The 20,301-nt window shown below is 40.0% G+C and overlaps 1 protein-coding gene across 1 annotated transcript; it reads left to right on the top strand.

Moving 5' to 3' along the window:
• Positions 1–17,878: 17,878 nt before the first annotated feature.
• LOC119040928 (olfactory receptor 2Z1) lies at positions 17,879–18,917 on the top strand. The gene has a single exon (XM_037134015.2). It carries the CDS (start codon positions 17,961–17,963, stop codon positions 18,915–18,917), a length of 957 nt encoding a protein of 318 aa, XP_036989910.2. The 5' UTR covers positions 17,879–17,960.
• Positions 18,918–20,301: the final 1,384 nt, after the last annotated feature.

Below are 20,301 nucleotides of genomic sequence, written 5' to 3'. Positions count from 1 at the left end.
TTCACTGTACATGTTCCACTTTCATTTGAAATATTTTATGCCTCTCATTGCCACCTCAGTTGGGATTCCATTAGTGAGTTGTGAGCAATGACCCATGTGCTGCTGACTTCAATGTTCACTTCTCCTTTTAGCATCACAAACAAATCATGAACTAGTTAATCAGGTAAGCAAACAATAATAGGCTGCTGGCTGTCAAAAGACCTCAGGTGAATGGGCTTGGCTTTTGCTCTCTCTGACCCTTTCCTAGAGCACTTACTGCACCCTTGGCCTCACCTAATCTGGAGCTCTGAAAGGATGGACTTCTAGTGAAGAAAGTCCAGCCTCTGGATGGATGGCAATGGAGGCTGAAGCTCTCTTCTCAGACAAGACAGCAGGAAGCAGGGAAGCACTGGTCTCCTACACAAACTCAGGGTTCCAAAAGCAACAAGTAGGTCCCATCCAGCCCAAGGTCATACATGCTGAGAGACTGGAGATGAGAAGCTATTTACAGCTACCTATGTCTGCTCACTAGATACATTTCCATCTTCTTATTCCAACCTCTAATTGCATGATTCCCCTGTGGATCTAGATAGAAGGGACCATTTTTCCTGGAGATTCTGCATTCCCAAAAGACCAGCAGAGACTTCAGTGAATCTGAATTTTACTAGTTTCTCCTCATAAAACCTGTGGGTTCCAGAAGACTAACCTCCCAGCACTTTATCCAAACCCTCATTTAAAATTTTTCCAAATTTAAGACCAAGATTCCAGTCTGGATTAGAAAACTCAAATCCCCAAATATTGAATTGTGGCAGGAACTTGGCCCCTCGTGTTCACAGAAAATTGCTATTTTTCTTTTCAACAAGGGGGAGAACTAAGTTCCTTTGATTAAACCTTGAGTGTTACACACTGGGATTCATGACATGTTGGCCAAAACAATTTGGAATTTCAACTTCATATCACAAGTGCTGTCATTTAGTCTCTCACTATGAAATATTTGTCACTTATAAGAAATACAATTGGGTTTTTTTCACTATGCTCTAAGCTTGGAACAGAAAAGTAAAAAGACTCATCCCTGTAGCCTGTAGAAAAAAGCTGGTCTTGCAAATGTCTTGATTTTAGCCCACGAGACCTCCAGAATTGTAGGAGATTAAATGTGTTTGTTTTAAAATCACAGGTGTAGTAATTTTACAATAGCATTAATAATTGAATACACATATTTGTCCAAAGGAATTTATTTAGGAAAATGAGTTAAAGTGCCTCATTCATTGATTTATTCTTCCCTGAGTAAAGGCATTTTGCATTGTATTCCTCCCTTAAGTGGAAGACACGTAATCATTCTGTAGATATTCAGCCTCTCTTGCTGGTAGAGAATTTCTTCTTGGCAAAGTTTCAATGGACTTCAGATTTTATGCTTTTGAGACATTGATATGAGAAAAGGAATTCAGGTTAATTTATGTGTACCATTTACTTTAAATATTTGTGTCTAAATGTCTCCATCTTTAAATTTTACATAGAATTTTATTATATTAAATTTTATATTCATTCTATTCTATTCTATTTTTATCCTATACAATATTCTTTAAGTTTCCTTTCAAATGTGAGTTTATATATGACTATGTTTGTGTACGCATATGTGTATAAAATGTACACAAATAATTGTATGTACATAGATACACTTTTACTTTTGAATAGTTTATTTCAACCCAATAAAATATGTCTACATCTCATTTATTTCTTGCAACATTCATCTGAAGCTATGTTTGCTATCCTATTCTACCTTCAGACATAAAAAAATTGAGGTGCTGGTTCAACAATCACATTGAGAAGCCATTAAAGTTTATCATGCACTTTCTTGACTTATACACGACTGGAACCGTGAGGTATGGATGATCATTTTCATGACTTTTATACATCACATTTCAATGGACCACATAATCATGGTCCATTTGTATTGGACTATTATACTTCAGTGCATTACTTAGAAGGTAAAAAATATAGCAGTGCATGGATTGGAGTAGGATCTAGAGCTCAGGTAGCTGATTCACACTGAGAAAGGGTAGAAGATATCTCTGGGGGAAAAAGGAAAGTACAATCTAAAATAAAAACAAAATGAAGGAGAAACAAATTCATAGATACAGAGAAAAAACTGATGGTCACTAGAGAGAGAGGTTGTGGGATGGGGGAATAACAGGAAGAGATTTAGAAAGTATAAACATACAGTTATAACATAAGTAATGGGGTTGTAAAGTACAGCATAGAGAATAGAGTCAGTAATACTGTAATAACTATGTATGGTAACATGTGGTTACTAAACTTACTGTAGTCATCACATTGTAAGGTACATAAATATTGAGTCACTATTTTATGCACCTGAAATTAATATAATTATATAAGTTAACTGTAATTAAAAATAAATTTGAAACGTACAATTGGCAATAACTACATAGAGGAGGCTAATGTAATATCCATGGTTCTCTGAATGTAGAAGAGGAAGGGAGAAGATACAGTTGGTATCAGAGCAAGGATTAAAAATGCTACACTTCTGGCTTTAAAGATGGGTAAAGGGGAGTGATATCAGAGAAATAGCAGTGTGAGAGATCCCCTTGGTCTCTCCCCCAGAAATATCAACAGTTTGAACAGCTATAATTTGATAAAGGATTCCCTGCTCAATGCACATGTATGCCTCAGAGATCTGCTCATTGAAATATTTAAAGATGTGCCAGAAGGAACAAACAGGGGAGGCAAGAAGATACGATGCACCCTGTAAAGGACACAGCACAGGGGCTCAGTTGGGACTTTCAAGCGGTTGGCATTCCAGACAGAGAAAAAGAGCCATTGAGTCCTGCTGTCCTATAGGCTCCCAAAGCTCACCTTCCATCAGCCTTGGTGACAGATTGTGGGGTACTTTATCCTCAAAGCCAAAAAAGCTTACTATAGAATCACTATTTCCCCTGAGTAAAGATTTTACTCTGCTACTGACCCCAAGTTGGGGTGCCGAGGGGGCCCCAGAGAAGTCTAAGTTCACCTATAACAAGAAAGCAAAGCAAAAAGTCAGCCAGGTTACCCCAGGAAACCCCACCCTTGAGCATTGTTGCTATGATGACAGAAGCTACTGGGGTCAACTTGGGGATTTCACAGAGTTCAAAACCTGTAGACTCAGTGTCATTTCATAAATATTAATGGCAAGACCTCTTCCTAGTAATCTGCTAGAGAAGGGCCACACTACAGAGATGCCTAGACAGAGAAGGAACCCACCAATTAGCATGAATAACCACGGTAAAGAGGCTTAATGAGAATAACAATCTGCAGAAAGCAAACCCAAACACATGGAAATATGTGCTGAACGTTACAGAGAATTTAAGATTGCAATACTGAATATACTCAACAAGATGCAAGAAAATAGAAACAATTTCTTATTTTAATCACTTTTAAATGTGAATTTAGTGGCATGAAGTATATTCACAATGTCCAACCATTACCACCTTACATTTCCATCACCCCAAACAGAAAACCTGTACCTATGAAGCAATAACCCCTCATTTTCTCTTACCTCATCCTCTGGTAACCTCTTTTTCTCTATGAATTTGGCACTGCCATCATGCTATATCCATTTCATCATTTTTATCTATGACTTTGATATCATCATATGAAGATAAAAACTTTATCTGGAATGACCTTTCCACAGGGTGAGATTGATTCTGGACATCACTTGCATAAACCCTGCACTGACTCTCCACTAATTTTAGAATTAATCACAATCATTTAGCCAGAATATAACACTCTGTTATCTGGTGCCTAAAATAAGGAAATAAGTAGACATAAAAATTCAAATACTATATATATTATCTGCCTAAAAACAAGAGCTTATAGACAGAGAACACATTGTTGGTTGCTGCAGGTAGGGGATGGGGACATAGGTGAAACAGTTGGAGCGGGTCAAACAGTACAAACTTCCAGTTACAATATCAGTGAGTTCTGGACATGGAATCTATAGCACAGTGACTACATCTAGTAACACTATACTCTGTATTTAAAAATTGTCAAGAGAGTAAATACTAAAGGTTCTCATCATAAAAAAACATTTTGGTAACAGTGTATGGTCATGGATGGTAACATGACTTATGTGGTTAATAATTATATTGTACAGATGAAACTACTATAATGTTAAAAGTCAATTATATGTTAAAAACCCACATACACATTTATTCTCACTCAGTTTTTAAGGTCAAGAGTCCAAAACATGCCTCACTGTATTAAAGGTCATGGTGTCCACAGAGCTATTCTCTCTTTAGGAGATTGTAAGGGATAATCTGTTTGTTTGCCTTTTCCTGGTTCTGAAGGATGACAACACTCCTTGGTTTGGTGCCCCTTCCCTATCTTCAAACTTGGCAATGGTGAATCAAGTCTTTTGTGCATCACATCACTCTGGCCTTCCTCTCTCACAATAAAGGAAATAGGATGACTTTGGGTCCACTCAGATCATCCAGAATACTCTCCTGACTGAAGGTTAGCTGAATAGAAACCTTAATTTTTCCTATAATCTAATTCATATAGCCTAATATTCACAAATGTTGGGTTTCAGGAGGTAGACATCTTTGAGAGAATATTATTCTGCCTGCCATAATATGTGATACAATTTTGGTCAAAGACTTGACAATGGAAGTCTGTTAGGTGAAACTTTGTAGAAATCCTATATTTTTATTTAAATAATATTTTAATTAAAAATACCAATACAAACTGACATAATATTGACCAATGCAAGTATAACATTGAGCAAACAATGGCAGGCATGAAAATATACTATGCAACATTCCATTTATATGAAATTCAAGTTAAGCAAGAAATAGTCTATGCTATTAGAAATCTGGAGAGTGGGGAAAAGTGGTGACTGGAATTAGGCACAAAGGAAGCTACTGCATTGCTGGACATGTTCTATTTCTTGGTCTTAAGTACAATTACAAGGAATATATTAGGTTTGTGAAAGTTCATCGAATATTTGATATGATAATTTTTCATATGTATGTTGCACTTCAAAGAAACAAAAAAAAATCCCTTCTCTCCAATACCCTCCAATACTATCCTCCTAACTCCTCCCAGTATTCCTGCATGGTTGATGGATTGAGTGTTTGGAGTCACAGCAGCTATTCTGTGAAGATGAGGACAAAATCATACACAAGAAATCATGGTGCATAAAAATTAAGAGTATTTCAGGGATGCTGGGAAGATGGCGATGGAGTAGGACGGAGTGGATTCTAGCTCCCGTACTCGTGGGTGAAAATCCTGGCAGATCTATAGAGAAACAGCACAATAAACCATTGGTTACCCAGCGTTTATGAAATTAAAAGACCAGAGATGTGACCGATGCTAAAACAGCAGACAGTGGCAGAGTCAGCTATGGGAGCTGGGACACTCTTGACCTCTGTGCTGCTGCCATAGCGACGGGACTGGGCGCCAGGGAGTCAGCTGCCAGTGCCAGGGAGTCAGCTATGGGAGCCAAGACACTCGCAGCCCCTGTGCTGCTGCCATAGCAATGGACCTGGGTGGTGGAGGAGTCGGTTACAGGAGCCGGGACACTCAGCAGTGGTAGGCAAACAGCGCGGGGACCAGCATGAGAGTAGGTGGAGACAGAGAACATCAAGATACCTGAAGGAGTCTGCACCACTGAATTTCACAGGTATCATACCACAGAAGTTCACACCATAAACCCAGGGAGTCAGAACAGATCACTTTTAGAAGCTGAGGCTGACAAGAAGAGTATCAAACAATGGGAAGACAAAGAAACAATCCCCAATGAAAGAAAAAGCAGAAACTTCAGAAAGAATGTTAGATGAAATAGAGGCTAATCAACCATCAGATAGTGAATTCAAAGCACTGGTCACTCCAAAGTTCAAAGAGCTCACAATGACCTATCAGAAACAAAGGGGAACTACAATGATCTCTCTTCAAAATACATCAACATGAAACAAAAATAGAAAATATCAGCAAGAGACAAGAGGAAATGAAGAATACAATCTCTGAATTGAAGAACACAGTACAAAGTTTCAAAAGTAGGATAGATGAGGCGGGGGATTGGATTAGCGAGTTGGAAGACAAAGTAGAAAACATCTCACAGAAAGAGCAAGAAAATGAAAAGAGGCTCAGAAAGAATGAAGAGGGATTTAGAGAAATGCAAAACAACAGGAAACGTAAAAATATCCAAATAATAGAAATACCAGAAGCAGAATAAGAAGAACAAGGAATAGAAAATGTATTTAAAAGAGTAATGAGAGAAAATTTTCCTAATTTGATGAGAGAAAAAGTCACACAAATCAAGAAATCACAGAGAGTCCCAATCAAGAGGAATCCAAACAGGCCCACTTCAAGACACATCATCATTAAAATGGCAAAATTCCAAGACAAAGAGAGAATCTTAAAGGCAACAAGGGAGAAAAAAGAAGTAACATACAAGGGAGCCCCAATAAGGTTACCTACTGACTTCTCAATGGAAACACTCCAAGCAAGAAGAGAATGTTAAGAAATATTCCAAGTAATGAGAAACAGAGGCCTACAACCAAGGCTACTTTACCCAGCAAGGCTCTCAATCAAGATAGAAGGCCAAATAAGGAGCTTCCAAGACAAAAGAAGTCTAAAAGAATACGCCTCCACCAAACCAGTCCTACAAGAAATACCAAAAGAACTGTTTTAAGAAAAGAAAGAAAAAATGACAGACAGAGAGGAACACATGGACTAAAATGGCAATGAATAAGTACCTATCAATAATAACCCTAAACATAAATGGATTAAATGCTCCAATCAAAAGACACAGAATAGCTGATAATATAAGAAAGCATGACCCACACACATGCTCCCTACAAGAGACCCACCTCAGGACAAAAGACCATCACAGACTAAAAGTGAAAGGCTGGAAACAAGTTTTCCAAGCAAACGGACAAGAAAAAAAGCTGTGGTAGCAATTCTCATATCGGACAAAATACACTTCAAAAAAAAGGACCATAAAGAGAGACCCAGAGGTCACTTCATTATACTCAAGGGAAGAATCCACCAAGAAGACATTAACATCATAAATATGTATGCACCAAAGATAGGGGCACCCAAATATATCAAGAAAATCTTAGAGGACTTCAAGAAAGATATTGACAGCAACACAATTATAGTAGGAAGTTTTAATACCCCACTATCAAAAATGGACAGATCTTCCAAACAAAACATGAACAAAGACATTGCGGCATTAAACAACACCCTAGATGAATTGGATTTAACTGATATATATAGAGCCCTTCATCCCAAAGAACCTAAATACACATTGTTTTCAAATGCACATGGAACATTTTCAAAGACAGACCACATGATAAGACACAAAATGAGCCTCAAAAAATTCAAGAAAATTGAAATCATATAAAGCATCTTCTCTGACCACAAGGGACTGAAACTGGAAACCAACCCCAAAGAAAAAAACCCGAAGCACCCAAAATCGTGGAGACTGAATGGTATGCTATTAAACAACAAATGGGTCAAGAATGAAATTAGGGAACAAATCAAAAAGTTTCAGGAAACAAATGAAAATGATCTCACAACAACCTAAAACTTATGGGACACAGTGAAGGCAGTCCTGAGAGGGAACTTTATAGCAGTACAGGCCTACCTAAGAAAGATAGAAACATTTCAAACAAACAGCCCAACCCTACGCCTGCAAGAACTCGAGGAACAACAACAAAGACAGCCCAGAGCAAGCAGAAGGAAGGAAATAACCAAGATTAGAGCAGAACTAAATGACATAGAGACTAAAAGCATAATTCTAAGGATCAATGAATCCAGGAGTTGGTTCTTTGTGAAGATAAAGAAAATAGACAAGTCTTTAAGTAGGCTCATCAACAAAAGAAGAGAGAGGACACAAATAAACACAATCAGAAATGAAAGAGGAGAGCTTACAACTGATACCACAGAAATACAAAGGATTGTAAGAAATTACTATGAAGAACTGTATGCCAAGAAATTTGAAAACTTAGGTGAAATGAACAAATTTCTAGAAAAATATAATCTTCCAAAACTTAATGAAGAAGAAGCAGAAAGCCTGGATAGACTAATAACAGCAAATGAAATCAAAGTAGTAATCAAAAATATCCTGGAGCACAAAAGCCCTGGACCAGATGGTTTCACAGGAGAATTCTACAAAGCATTTAAGGAAGAGCTAACCCCTATACTTCACAGGCTATTCCAAAAAATCCAGAATGATGGAAGACTCCCAAACTCTTTTTATGAAGGCAGCATCATCCTTATCCCAAAACCAGATAAAGCCACAACAAAAAAAGGAAACTTCAGACCAATACCGCTGATAAACATAGACACTAAAATCCTCAACAAAATATTGGCAAATCGCATTCAACAATACATTAAAAAGATCATTCACCATGACCAAGTGGGATTCATCCCTGGGATGCAATGATGGTTCAATATTCACAAATCAGTAAATGTAATACATCACATAAACAAAGGCAAAGACAAAAATCACATGATCATATCAATAGATGCAGTAAAAGTTTTTGGTAAGGTACAACACCCATTTATGATAAAGACCCTCAGGAAAGTGGGAATAGATGGAGCATTCCTGAATATAATAAAGGCCATATATGAGAGACCTAAAACCAACATTATACTCAAAGGGCAAAAACTAAAATCTTTTCCACTAACATCAGGAACAAGACAGGGTTGTCCACTTTCACCATTTCTATTCAATATAGTATTGGAGGTTTTAGCCACAGTGATCAGACAAGAAAAGAAAATAAAAGGCATCCAAATCGGAAAGGAGGAAACAAAACTGTCACTGTTTGCAGATGACATGATAGTGTACATGGAAAATCCTATAGACTCTACCCAATAAATGAACCTAATAAATGCTCAACCTAATAAATGAATTTGGCAAAACAGGAGGATACAAAGTCAATATCCAGAAATCAAAGGTATATTTGTATATCAACAATGAAACAAACAGCAGAAGCAAATATCAAGAAAAAAATCCGACTCGATGTAGCAAAAAATAAAATAAAATACCTAGGAATAAATCTAACCAAAGAGGTAAAAGACCTGCACTCGGAAAACTACACAACACTGAAGAAAGAAATCAAGGAAGACACAAACAGATAAAAAATATATACCATGTTCATGGATTGGAAGAATTAACATCATCAAAATGTCCCTACTACCCAAAGCAATTTACAGATTTAATGCAATACCTATTGAAGTACCAATTACATACTTCACAGACATAGAACAAACACTTCAAATATTTATATGGAACCATAAATTACCCCAAATAGCAGCTGCAATTTTGAGAAAGAAGAACAAAGTAGGAGGGATCACAATACCTGATACCAAACTGTATTACAAGGCCACTGTAATCAAAGGACCAATGGAACAGAACAGAGAGCCCAGAAATAAATCCAAATCTCTATGACCAATTAATATTTGACAAAGGGGGTAGCAACATAAAATGGAGTAAAGATAGCCTCTTCAACAAATGGTGTTGGGAGAACTGGACAGCTACGTGCAAAAAAAAGAAAATGAAACTCGAGCACCAACTTACACCATACACCAAAATGAATTCAAGGTGGATAAAAGACTTAAATACAAGCCTTGAAACCATTAAAGTCCTAGAGGAGAATATTGGCAAACTCAGATATTTCATGCAGCAACTTTATTTACTGATATGTCCCTAAAGCAAGGGACATAAGGAAAGAATAAACAAATAGGATCTCATCAAAATTAAAAGCTTTTGCACAGCTAAAGAAAACAGTATTAAAATAAAAAGAGAACCAACTGGATGGGAAAACATATTTGCCAATGATTTCTCAGACAAATGTTTAATCTCCAAAATATACAAAGAAATTACACAACTCCACTCCAAGAAGACAAGCAACCCAATGAAAAAATGGGCAAAGGACTAGACCAGACATTTCTCCAAGGAGGACATACAGGAAATCCAGAGACACATGAAAAGATGCTCAGTATCACTGGCTGTCAGAGAGATGCAAATTAAAACCATAATGAGATACCACTTTACACCAGTCAGAATGGCCATCATGAACAAAGTAACAAACAGCAAGTGCTGGAGAAGTTGTGGAGAAGAAGGGACCCTAGTGCACTGTTGGGGGGATTGCAGACTGGTACAACCACTGTGGAAAACAGTATGGAATTCTCTCAGAAAACTAAAAATGGACCTGCCTTTTGACCCAGCAATTCCACTGCTGGGATTATATCCTAAAAATCCTAAAACACCAATCTAAAAGAACCTATGCACCCCAATGTTCATGGCAGCACAATTTACAATAGCCAAGAGCTGAAAATGACCTAGGTACCAGTCAGTAAATAAATGGATCTAAAAATTATGATACATATACATAATGGAATTCTATGCAGCAGAAAAAAAGAAGGAGCTTCTACCCTTTGCAACAGCATGAATGGAACTGGAAAGCATTATGCTGAGTGAAATAAGCCAGGTGGTGAAAGACAAATACCATATGACCTCACCTCTAACAGGAAGCTAAACAACAAAACAAACAAGCAAAATATAACTGAAGACACTGAAATAGAGAACAGGGGACAGTGACTAGAAGGGAAAGGGGAGGGAATTTCAGGGGAAAAGGGGAGAGGATTTACAGGAACTAGTATAAAGGACACATGTACAACAACTAAGGGAGGGTTGAAATGAGAGGGAGGTGGGGAGCACTGGGGGGGTGGGCTGGGATGGGAGTAAAAGACAGAAAACTGTACTTGGACAATAATTAAATATTTTTTAAAAGAAAGAAAAAAGAGACAGTGTAGAAAATGATTCTCAAAGCAAGCAACATCCATAAAAAACAAGGTGTAGCCATACTTATAATCTGATGAAATAAATTTTAAAATAACAAAAGTAACACTACATCGAGAAGACATAACACTTCTTGGATGTAGGTCTTTGGATTTTATGACTTGGAATAGTTCTTTCCAGCCCCTTCTTGAGGGTTAGCAGCAGGGGAGTGGGAGAAGGAGAAGGGGAAAGAAGGTACAGAAAATAAGTAGCATAGACGGTAGGTAGAAAATAGATAGGGGGGAGGGCAAGAATAGTAGGGGAAATATAGAATCTAAAGAACTTGAGACAGGTGGTCATAAACTAAAGGGGAGAAATGGTGGGGGAGGGGTGTGCAGGGTGGAGGGGAATGAAGGGGGGAATGGCATAATTAATAAAATATATTTTAAAAATTTTTTAATAAAACTAAATTTTAAAAAAATACATAACACTTCTTAATATATGTGTGGGACCCAAAACACCAAAATCCATTCGTTAAAAATTGTATATTTTTTCTTTCATGTTTAAGCTTCAGTCCCCTTTAAAGTACTCTTCATTTGATGCAATACACCTATCAACATATTTTTTCCACATCTGGGAAAAAACAGTTTTTGAACTCACCGATTATGATACCTTTTAGTGCTTCTGCTGTTTTTTGTTTCACCTCTTCCACACCAGCAAAACATTTCCCTTTGAGGACTTTTTTTCATCTAGGGGAACAAAAAGAGTTGCTTGGTATGAGATCAGGTGAATGGCAGGGTTGGGTAAAGGGGTCATACCAGTTTTGGTCAAAAACTGCTGATCATTCAGCACAGAGTGGGCAATTGTGCTTGTGAATTATCCATCATAAAATGTACAAACTCACTGAGTCCTCAAAAAAATTCATTGAACATGAAGGCAGCCTCTCACAACACCACCAGCTGCTAAACTGATACAGATAGGTTCCTAGAACACTCCCATACAGGAAGAAACCTGTACTATAAGAGAGCAGAACTCCAAAAGATAATTCTGGGGTTTTGGGGGTCATATCATGCAAGAATCAACCAATGAATGCATAAATAAGTGGAACAACACACTGAGGTCTCTCTCTCTCTCTCCTGTCCTCTCTTTTAAAAATCAATTTTTTAAAAAAGAATGGCACTTAAAGAAAGAATGTCCTGACCCAGGAAACCTTCCTCCTGGCTGTCCCACCACCATCACTGCCTCATTATGTAACTCAGGAGAAGTCTCCTGGACACCAGAATTGGGGCAGTGGGGCATAGTGTCCATTTGCTGTAATGGATTCCCAAATCTCTTCTTCCTGACTATATGTAAACAGGAGGACTTGGACATCTGTCATCTTTAGTTATCCACATCAGTGTTTCCCACTTTTCCTGTGGTTGGGAGATGAGTAAACGTTTTCCCACAGCCTTCCAGGGACTATCTGAACACCAAAGGCTCTAGACTCTCATTATAACTAACTTTCTGTCTAGCAGAACTGGAGAGCCTGAGGGGTTTCTGATGCAGCAGCTCTCCCTGGAGCCTCTATCCCCAGAGGATGACATCCGTCATTGCATACACAGAGGCAGCACTGAGTAAGCCCATGATGCTAGTCCAGGGAGGTTTTATTAGGATCTGTCTTGGAATAAGGGTGGTTGACAAGCTCATGGGGTATTGAGAAAGGCCCCTCACTCTGCACACAGACCATGGTGAGTTGGGGTGAGAACTTGAAATCCAGCCTGTGGGGATCTTAGAGGTCTAGGTATGATTGAAATTTTACATTAATGGATCTAAACACTTGCTGATGTTGTTTTCCACAGACATGATGGGTTGAGTGTATACAGGTATTTGGATGCCAAGATGAATTTTTGTCTGCCTCTCTGACAATTGCCAACCCACAAGCACATGTCCTGTTATGCTGAATTCTTAGTCTTTCTTTGTCTATCTTTATTGCTATGAACCTAAGAAAGTCGGGCTTCTAGACAGCAGGAAGTCATCTATGTTGGTGTTTAATCCACAAAAGGTGTTGGAAGCAGCCAGGCATGGGCACTTGATCAAAATAACTTATCTGATTTGGGGTCACCCCCAGTTCACCTTTTGAGGACTGGTCATTCTCCCCTCTTCTGCACTCCAGAGGACTTCTGCGTTCTGAACTCCTGGGCAGAAGAGCTGAGCACAGATTTCAAGAAAGATGCAGCATTCAGAGTTGAGAGCACATAGGATTTGGAATCTGATGAGGCTTCAAATTCTAGCCTGTGCTCTTAGTCAGTGTGTGACTTGAAGTTAGTCACCCTCTTTCAGTCCATTTGTTAATAACATTAGTTCCAAAAAATATTGTTTTCCTATAGAATGTATTCATTCAGCAATGATTAAATGAACAAACTCTGCTGTGGTTTCTTGAGCTGGGTTAATTGGATGTGAGGATTAAATAAACAGTAAATGACAGTGTTCTGCCAAACTGCTATTTGATTAATTAGGTGACCAAGGGTCCAGATCATGCCTGGTCATGACAGAGAGATGTGAATGTTTTATTGGTAACAAAAGGTAAGTAATGCTGGTGCCTCTCCCCTGGTCACTTAGCGTCAACAGAGGAACCACTAGTCCCAAATTTCGACATAATTCCAGTAAATGGGGACAGAAAGAGGTGAACCCACAACTTGGAAACTTTCCGAAGGGGCTCCTCTACAACCCACATGAGAGGTATTGCTTTAGGAGTCACAGTGAGAGGACCCAGCCCAGATCAAAGTAAGCCATGGTTAGTTCTGCCCAGCTCTGCCTGTCTGACTGACAGGAAAGAGGTTAGATGGATGGACAACTTTTTCCAAAAGATATCTTGGATAGAAGAGTTTATTAAAAGCTCAGGACACAAGGGAATCACAGCCAGAATCTCCAGTCACAGAAGACCTGCGTGTTCAAGATTACAAACACCCCAGGGTATGCTTTTTTAGAAAGATGGATCAATAGTAGTGCGAAACCTGGAAGGAAAGGTGAGTTTGGGGGTATGCAGGACTCTGTGTGTGTGTGTGTGTGTGTGTGTGTGTGTGTGTGTGTGTGTGTGTGCGTGTGTAACAAATCCTGAAACATCTATTACAGGGTTTGGGGGAGTGTGTTGAATACAAAGGGAAAAAACAGAGACTTTGAAATCAGATTCCTCTTTTGCTCAAATTTTGGCTCTGTTGCTTCCTTGGTGGGTGATGCTAGAAAAGTCACCGCAGTTTTCTGAAACTCTGTCTTTTCTTCAAAAAAATACAAATAATATCTACAGACAGTGTTACTTTTTTATTGTAATAACATATACACAGTAAAAATAAAATAAAAATTTACCATCTTAGTCCTGGCTGGTGTATCTCAGTGGACTGAGCATGGGCCTGTGAAGCAAAGTGTCGCTGGTTGGATTCCCAGTCAGGGCACATGCCTGGGTTGCAGGCCAGGTCCCCAGTAGGGGGTGAGTGACAGGCCACCACACACTGTTGTTTCTCTCCCTCTCTTTCTCTGCCCTTCTTCTCTCTCTAAAAATAAGTAAATATAATCTTTTTAAAAATTACCATTTTAATCACTTCTAAATTTACTTTTGATGACATTAAATATATTCACATTGTTATACAAACGTGTCCACCATCCATCTCCAGACTTGAGGATTAAAGTGTTAAGCATGTAAACACTGGATGCCTTCCACACAGTCAGCACTCAGTTGGCATCAGCTCCTTTCAGGGTGAGGATATGTGAGTGGACAGAGCAAGATCAGATTCATTTGGCCACTTAAATAGCCTGCAATGGGAGTTTGCAGGAAAGGCTATTTTACCAGCTGGGAAACTTAGTGGTTTGGTAATTGATAAGTTAGCAAAAAATTGCAAGGGTTTGTTTGGTTCTATACGAAGATATATAACTAATGAGAGATTCCCAGAATTTTTGTTGGGTCTGAGCTTACTGTAATTATAGAATAAAAATCTGGAAGAAGAATTGCTGAGTACAGTCCCTGCAGGTTGTAACTATCCTATCTCTACACCAAAGGTTCTCAAATGGGAGTGATTCTACCTCTCTGGGGGACATTGGACCAGGTGTGGAGTCATTTTTCATTTTCATGACCAGGGGTGGAAGAGAGGACTGGTATTAAGTGGATTAAGGCCACGGGTGTTGCTAAACTTCATGCAAGACAGTTCCTCACAACAAAGACTTATCCGTCCCTGAATAATGCTGAGGTGGAAAATCCCAGTTGTAAACTAGCAGAGTTGGAGATGAATGAACTTTTAGAGACTGTGCTATGGGTTCTCAGAGACCAGAGAAGGGACATGCAGGTTTCTCTCCAGGAAGTACAAGGATATCATAGAGCAGCACTATAGATGACGATCTAGACAGGGTCAGCCTTGACCATGGAAGAGGCCATAATACGGAACATAATAGCTGTGCTGTATCCATGGGGGATATATTCTTAGATCTCCAGGCAGTTCCTGAAACTGCAGAGCGTATCAAACACACACACACATATGTATATGTATGTTTTTTCTCCCATATTTATATATATATATATATATATATATATATATATATATATATATATATATATATATATATATATACTTTCACTTAAAGGAAGCACTTAGTGTGGCATATCCAAATCTCTAGCACCACTACCCTTGCACTTTGAGTCCAGTACTAAGTGAAATAAGTGTTACTTGAACACAAGCACTGTGATACCATGACAGTGGATCTGATGAGCAAGGCTGCTACCAAGTGATGAATGGTGGGCCGCAAGAGCAGTGTGGACATGCTGGACAAAAGCAGGATTCACATCTTGAGCTGGACAAAGCAGGAGGACATGAGAGTTAATCACATTACTCAGAATGGTTTACAGTTTAAAATGTAAATGCTGGGTTTTTTTCTGAAAAGTTTTATTTAATATTTTTGGCCTGTGGTTGGCTGCAGGTAACTGAAGGTACAATGGGTCTACTGTACTAACAGTGCTAGGACCCAGCACTGCTGAGAATGCCCTGTGTGTCTGGCATGTTGCTGCACATTGATCATCCATACTTTCCCCCCAAGAGCATTAGCAATAATTTTATAATTCTACAATTTATATATTATTACAATATATTATATTTAATAACAGGTATCACAGTTTACTTATTGAGCACTTGCCACATGACAGGCACTACGCTCTTTACATCATCATTTTCTTTAATCTTCACAGCAGTGCCTGTGACCAGATTACTGCCACACATTTTATGGATGAAGAAACTGAGGTTGAGTAAGCTACCCAAGGTCATGCTGCTACCAACAACTTGAGCTGGTACCAAGTTCATTTTAATCTTACTCCTGGGTACACTCTCCTAACCATCAAGCCGTACTGCCCATGTGCTAAATTCCTTCTTCTTGGAACAACTTTGCCTCCTCTGGCTGCCTGAAAAACTCCTACTAGACCTTTAACATTCAGCTACAACATGTCCTCCCTAGTTAAGCCTTTCTCAACCTGATCCCAGGCAGAGTTTCATCCCCTGGGTACAAAAAGCCCTGGGCATGTGTCTCTGTCCCCCTGCTGATGAGACTGTGCTGAAATGATGTGAACAATGCTCACTTTTCCTCAAATTCTAAATTTTATAACCATAGAACTAAGTTATCTTACTCTCTTATGTCATTGACTTTGGAAAATGACACCAGTAAGGCAGCCCTTTCTATTTTTAGTTGGATTTCACTGTTGGAAATGTCGTTAGGATGAACCACACTGCTGGACTCACAAACGTCCACCTCCCAGTAGCAGGGAGCAGCTGGTTATACCACATCCTTCTTATCGAAGCTCTTCTGATACTGAGGACATCTGTCATCTCTTCTTAGAGGCTTCCCTGACCATGCCCTGGGGTGCTCCCAGCCATTTCCTACAGAACATTCTACCCAGTTCCTTCACTGTACTTCCCATTGTCACAAAGAGCTTGTCCATTTATCTCTTTTGCATTGGTACCCTGATAAAGACTGTGGGGTGCAGCAGAGCAGGGACCCTGCCTGGTTGGCCCACCTTTGAATGTTTCATGCCCAGCCAAGCATGTGCCAAATTTTGTTGAATGCATGTGTGAAAGGGGCTTGGATGTGACAGAAAACTCAGGTTGGTGAATAATTAAAGACTGCCTTGAAGGCCATGTGAGGATGGCAGCCTTAGGACAGAGAGCTTCAGTGAAGATCAAAATAGAATCCATTTGCCTCTAAATGACCTGTCTTGCTGCTTCTGTAACTACCAGCAGTTGGGAGTAAACACTCCTCTGGTCCTGCATTGTTCACTGTGGGGATGTTGTGTGGTGTATAGTATTCCAGGGCAATCTGAGGTTGTTTGGGGGCTTGAAGGTTTCCAAGGAAATTAAGCATCCCTGTTTTAGGCGGTAATTTCCTTCTTGTCACTGGTCATGTTTCTTGTCCACTCAGGCTATATTTATTGGAGATTCACAATCTTCCAGGCCTGGTAGCTTACTCTAGTCCTTGAAATTGGGTCAGGCTATTCACATGTTGCTACTCTCCCATCCAATGCAACAAATCACCAATAATTGTGAGCTCATTGACAACCGTCCCACCTTCCTAACCCTATGCCATTTGACCCCCAAGTGGTACCCAAGTGTCCTTATGGCTCAAACTCCCTAGATTCACATCTTCCATTTGACCCCAGTGCTGGCTCACCATGCATTTCTCTTTTCTCCAGATGCTTACCCAGGTATTTGGACCCTGGCCTATCTCTCTGTTTTCTTGCTTGAATTGTTGCTTCAGCTCTATCTCTTATTTCACCTCCCAGCATTTTCAAAATCTCACCTCGACTTTGGCCCCGGAATCATTGAGATGAGAGCTGTTGACATGTTCTACTGCAGCTGTTACTATTCTTGACTTGGACCTTAAAATTTGTAATAGAAGAGTCAGTGGGAAGCTCTTGCTTGGGATGTGGCCAAGTATCTTATTCAGAGATGCAAGTTACTGCTCTCTCATCCCATGGCTCTAACAAATATCACTAACAGATTTCACTAACGATTATGGCTTCCCCCTCTACTAATTCTGGCTGTAACCTCACAACTCCTCAAGATGGCACTCTAAGCAACCACTACCACTCAACGGCCATTGGCAGATGGAATGAAACTTATTTTCCAGCCCCACTCAGTATTTTGCCATTGATCTCCTGTTCTGCCTTACAGAAAAGGCATATTCTGTAAAAATGGGAGGTGTGAATCAATCAGTGACCTCTGACTTCCTTCTGGTGGGCCTCTTTAGTCACACAGGGTCAAGTCAGCTACTCTTCTCCCTAGTGGCTGCCATGTTTATCATGGGCCTTCTGGGCAACACTGTTCTGCTCTTCCTGATCTACATGGACTCCCGGCTCCACACACCCATGTACTTTCTGCTCAGTCAACTGTCCCTGTTTGATGTAGGCTTCCCCCTGGTCACCATCCCGAAGATGGCATCAAACTTCCTACAGGTGGAAAGTTCCATCTCCTTTGGGGGTTGTGCAGCTCAAATATTTTTCCTTACACTTATGGGTGTGGCTGAGGGCATCCTGTTGGCCCTTATGTCCTATGACCGTTATGTGGCCGTGTGCCACCCCCTGCAGTATCTTGTGCTTATGAGGCGCCAGGTGTGCCTGCTCATGGTGGGCTGCTCCTGGATGGCAGGTGTTCTCAATGCCTCCATCCAGACCTCTGTCACTCTGCACTTCCCCTACTGTGCCTCCCGCATCGTGGACCACTTCTTCTGTGAAGTGCCAGCCCTCCTAAAGCTCTCCTGTGCAGACACCTCTGCCTATGAATTGACGCTGTCCATTTCTGGGGTGCTGATCCTTGTGTTTCCCCTTTCTCTCATCGTCACCTCCTATGGCCACGTGTTGGGGGCCGTTCTACGCATGCGCTCGGAGGAGGCACGGCGCAAAGCCTTCACTACCTGCTCCTCGCACATTACAGTCCTGGGGCTCTTTTATGGTGCAGCTGTGTTCATGTACATGGTACCTGGTTCCTACCACAGCCCACAGCAGGACAACGTGGTCTCCCTCTTCTACGGCCTTATCACCCCCACGCTTAACCCCCTCATCTACAGTCTGAGGAACCGAGAAGTGAGAATGGCTTTTGTGAAAGTGATCAACAGGGATGCGCTCAGACCACATAGGGGGCTGCTGGTGTGATGGAAGCAGCTTTCCATCCCCCCCTTCTCTTCAAAGCACCCACGTGTCAGGCAGCTGCTGAGAGCTTCTCTTAAAGGCTGTGTCAGCTTCTTCTCATGTCATGACTAGCTGAGTTCATGTTTTCTCCCATGGACTTGTGGAAACCAATGGTATCAGCCCCAGTCACTTGTATATTCTTTCCCTACTCTTTAGCACTATTTACAGGAATGAAAGGCCCTACTGTGTAAAGTTGAGATCTTGCTGAAACAACAAATTTACTTTCTCACTGTTCTGGAAGCTGGGATGTCTAAGATCAAGGTGCTCGCTTATTGTTTTCCTGGTGAGGGCTCTCTTCCTAGTTGTAGAGAGCTGGCTTCTCCCTGTGCCCTCAGATGGCAGAGAAGATGTACGCTGGTGCCTCTGCCTATTCTCATAAGTGCATTGGACCTATGGGATTGGGGCCCTCCACTATGACCTCATTTAACATTTATCCTTCCTCACAGACCCTGTCTCAGAAACATTCACATGGGAGCTTTGGGCTTCAGTACATGAATTTGGGGGGGGAACTCAATGATTCAGCCTGTAACAGTGAATTAATAATTGCAATTATTAATGATCACAATTATAACTAAAATAAGATATATTTCATATAAATGAAATATATAAATTATAATAGTAATACATGACCAATATTAAGTAATTCCAATAAGTCAAGATTGGTAAAGAATAATTATGTTAGTAACACTAACATTTGTTGACCACTTGTTTTGACAGTTGTACATCGCTTCACTCTCTCAGCAGCTTTGTGATGTAGGAACTGTGATACTTTCTTTATTTGTTCATAAAAAATAAGTTCCTAAAGAGAAAGAGTAATTCACCATGGCTGCACAGGGGCAAGTGGCAGAACTGGCAGTTGAACCCACGTTTTTCTGTCAGTAAAGACACGGTTCTTTAAGCAATTGTGCTCTATTCACTGTTGAGCGGGTGATGACTGCAATGGATTGTATGTTTGCATGTGTTGGGTATTTGGACCAGTGACCATCAGTGACCATCAAATTCTGGATCATGTAAAAGGTGATGGGGTCAAACTCCAGGTATATTAAAAACATTTGTTAAAACTGAAAGAGATATTAGGATATTCATTCTTTATCAAGGAACAACTATTTTATCAAGGCTTTTTTTACCCTGATCATTTCATGTTTTTACATTTTATTTATTTATTTTTAGACAGAGGGGAAGGGAGGGAGAAAGAGAGGGAGAGAAACATCAGTGTGTGGTTGCCTCTCACACACCCCCTAGTGGGAACCTGGACTGCAACCCAGGCATGTACCTGATTGGGAATCAAACCAGCAACTGTTTGGTTTGCAAGTGGCACTCAATCCACTGAGCCACATTGGCCAGTGCT

This window comes from Artibeus jamaicensis, unplaced genomic scaffold (assembly GCF_021234435.1).
Source record: "Artibeus jamaicensis isolate MK-2021 breed Jamaican fruit bat unplaced genomic scaffold, CSHL_Jam_final scaffold_537, whole genome shotgun sequence".
Classification (NCBI taxonomy): Eukaryota; Metazoa; Chordata; class Mammalia; order Chiroptera; family Phyllostomidae; genus Artibeus; species Artibeus jamaicensis.
The sequence above is the reverse complement of the archived record's forward strand: the minus strand, read 5'-3'. Positions and strand labels throughout refer to the sequence as shown.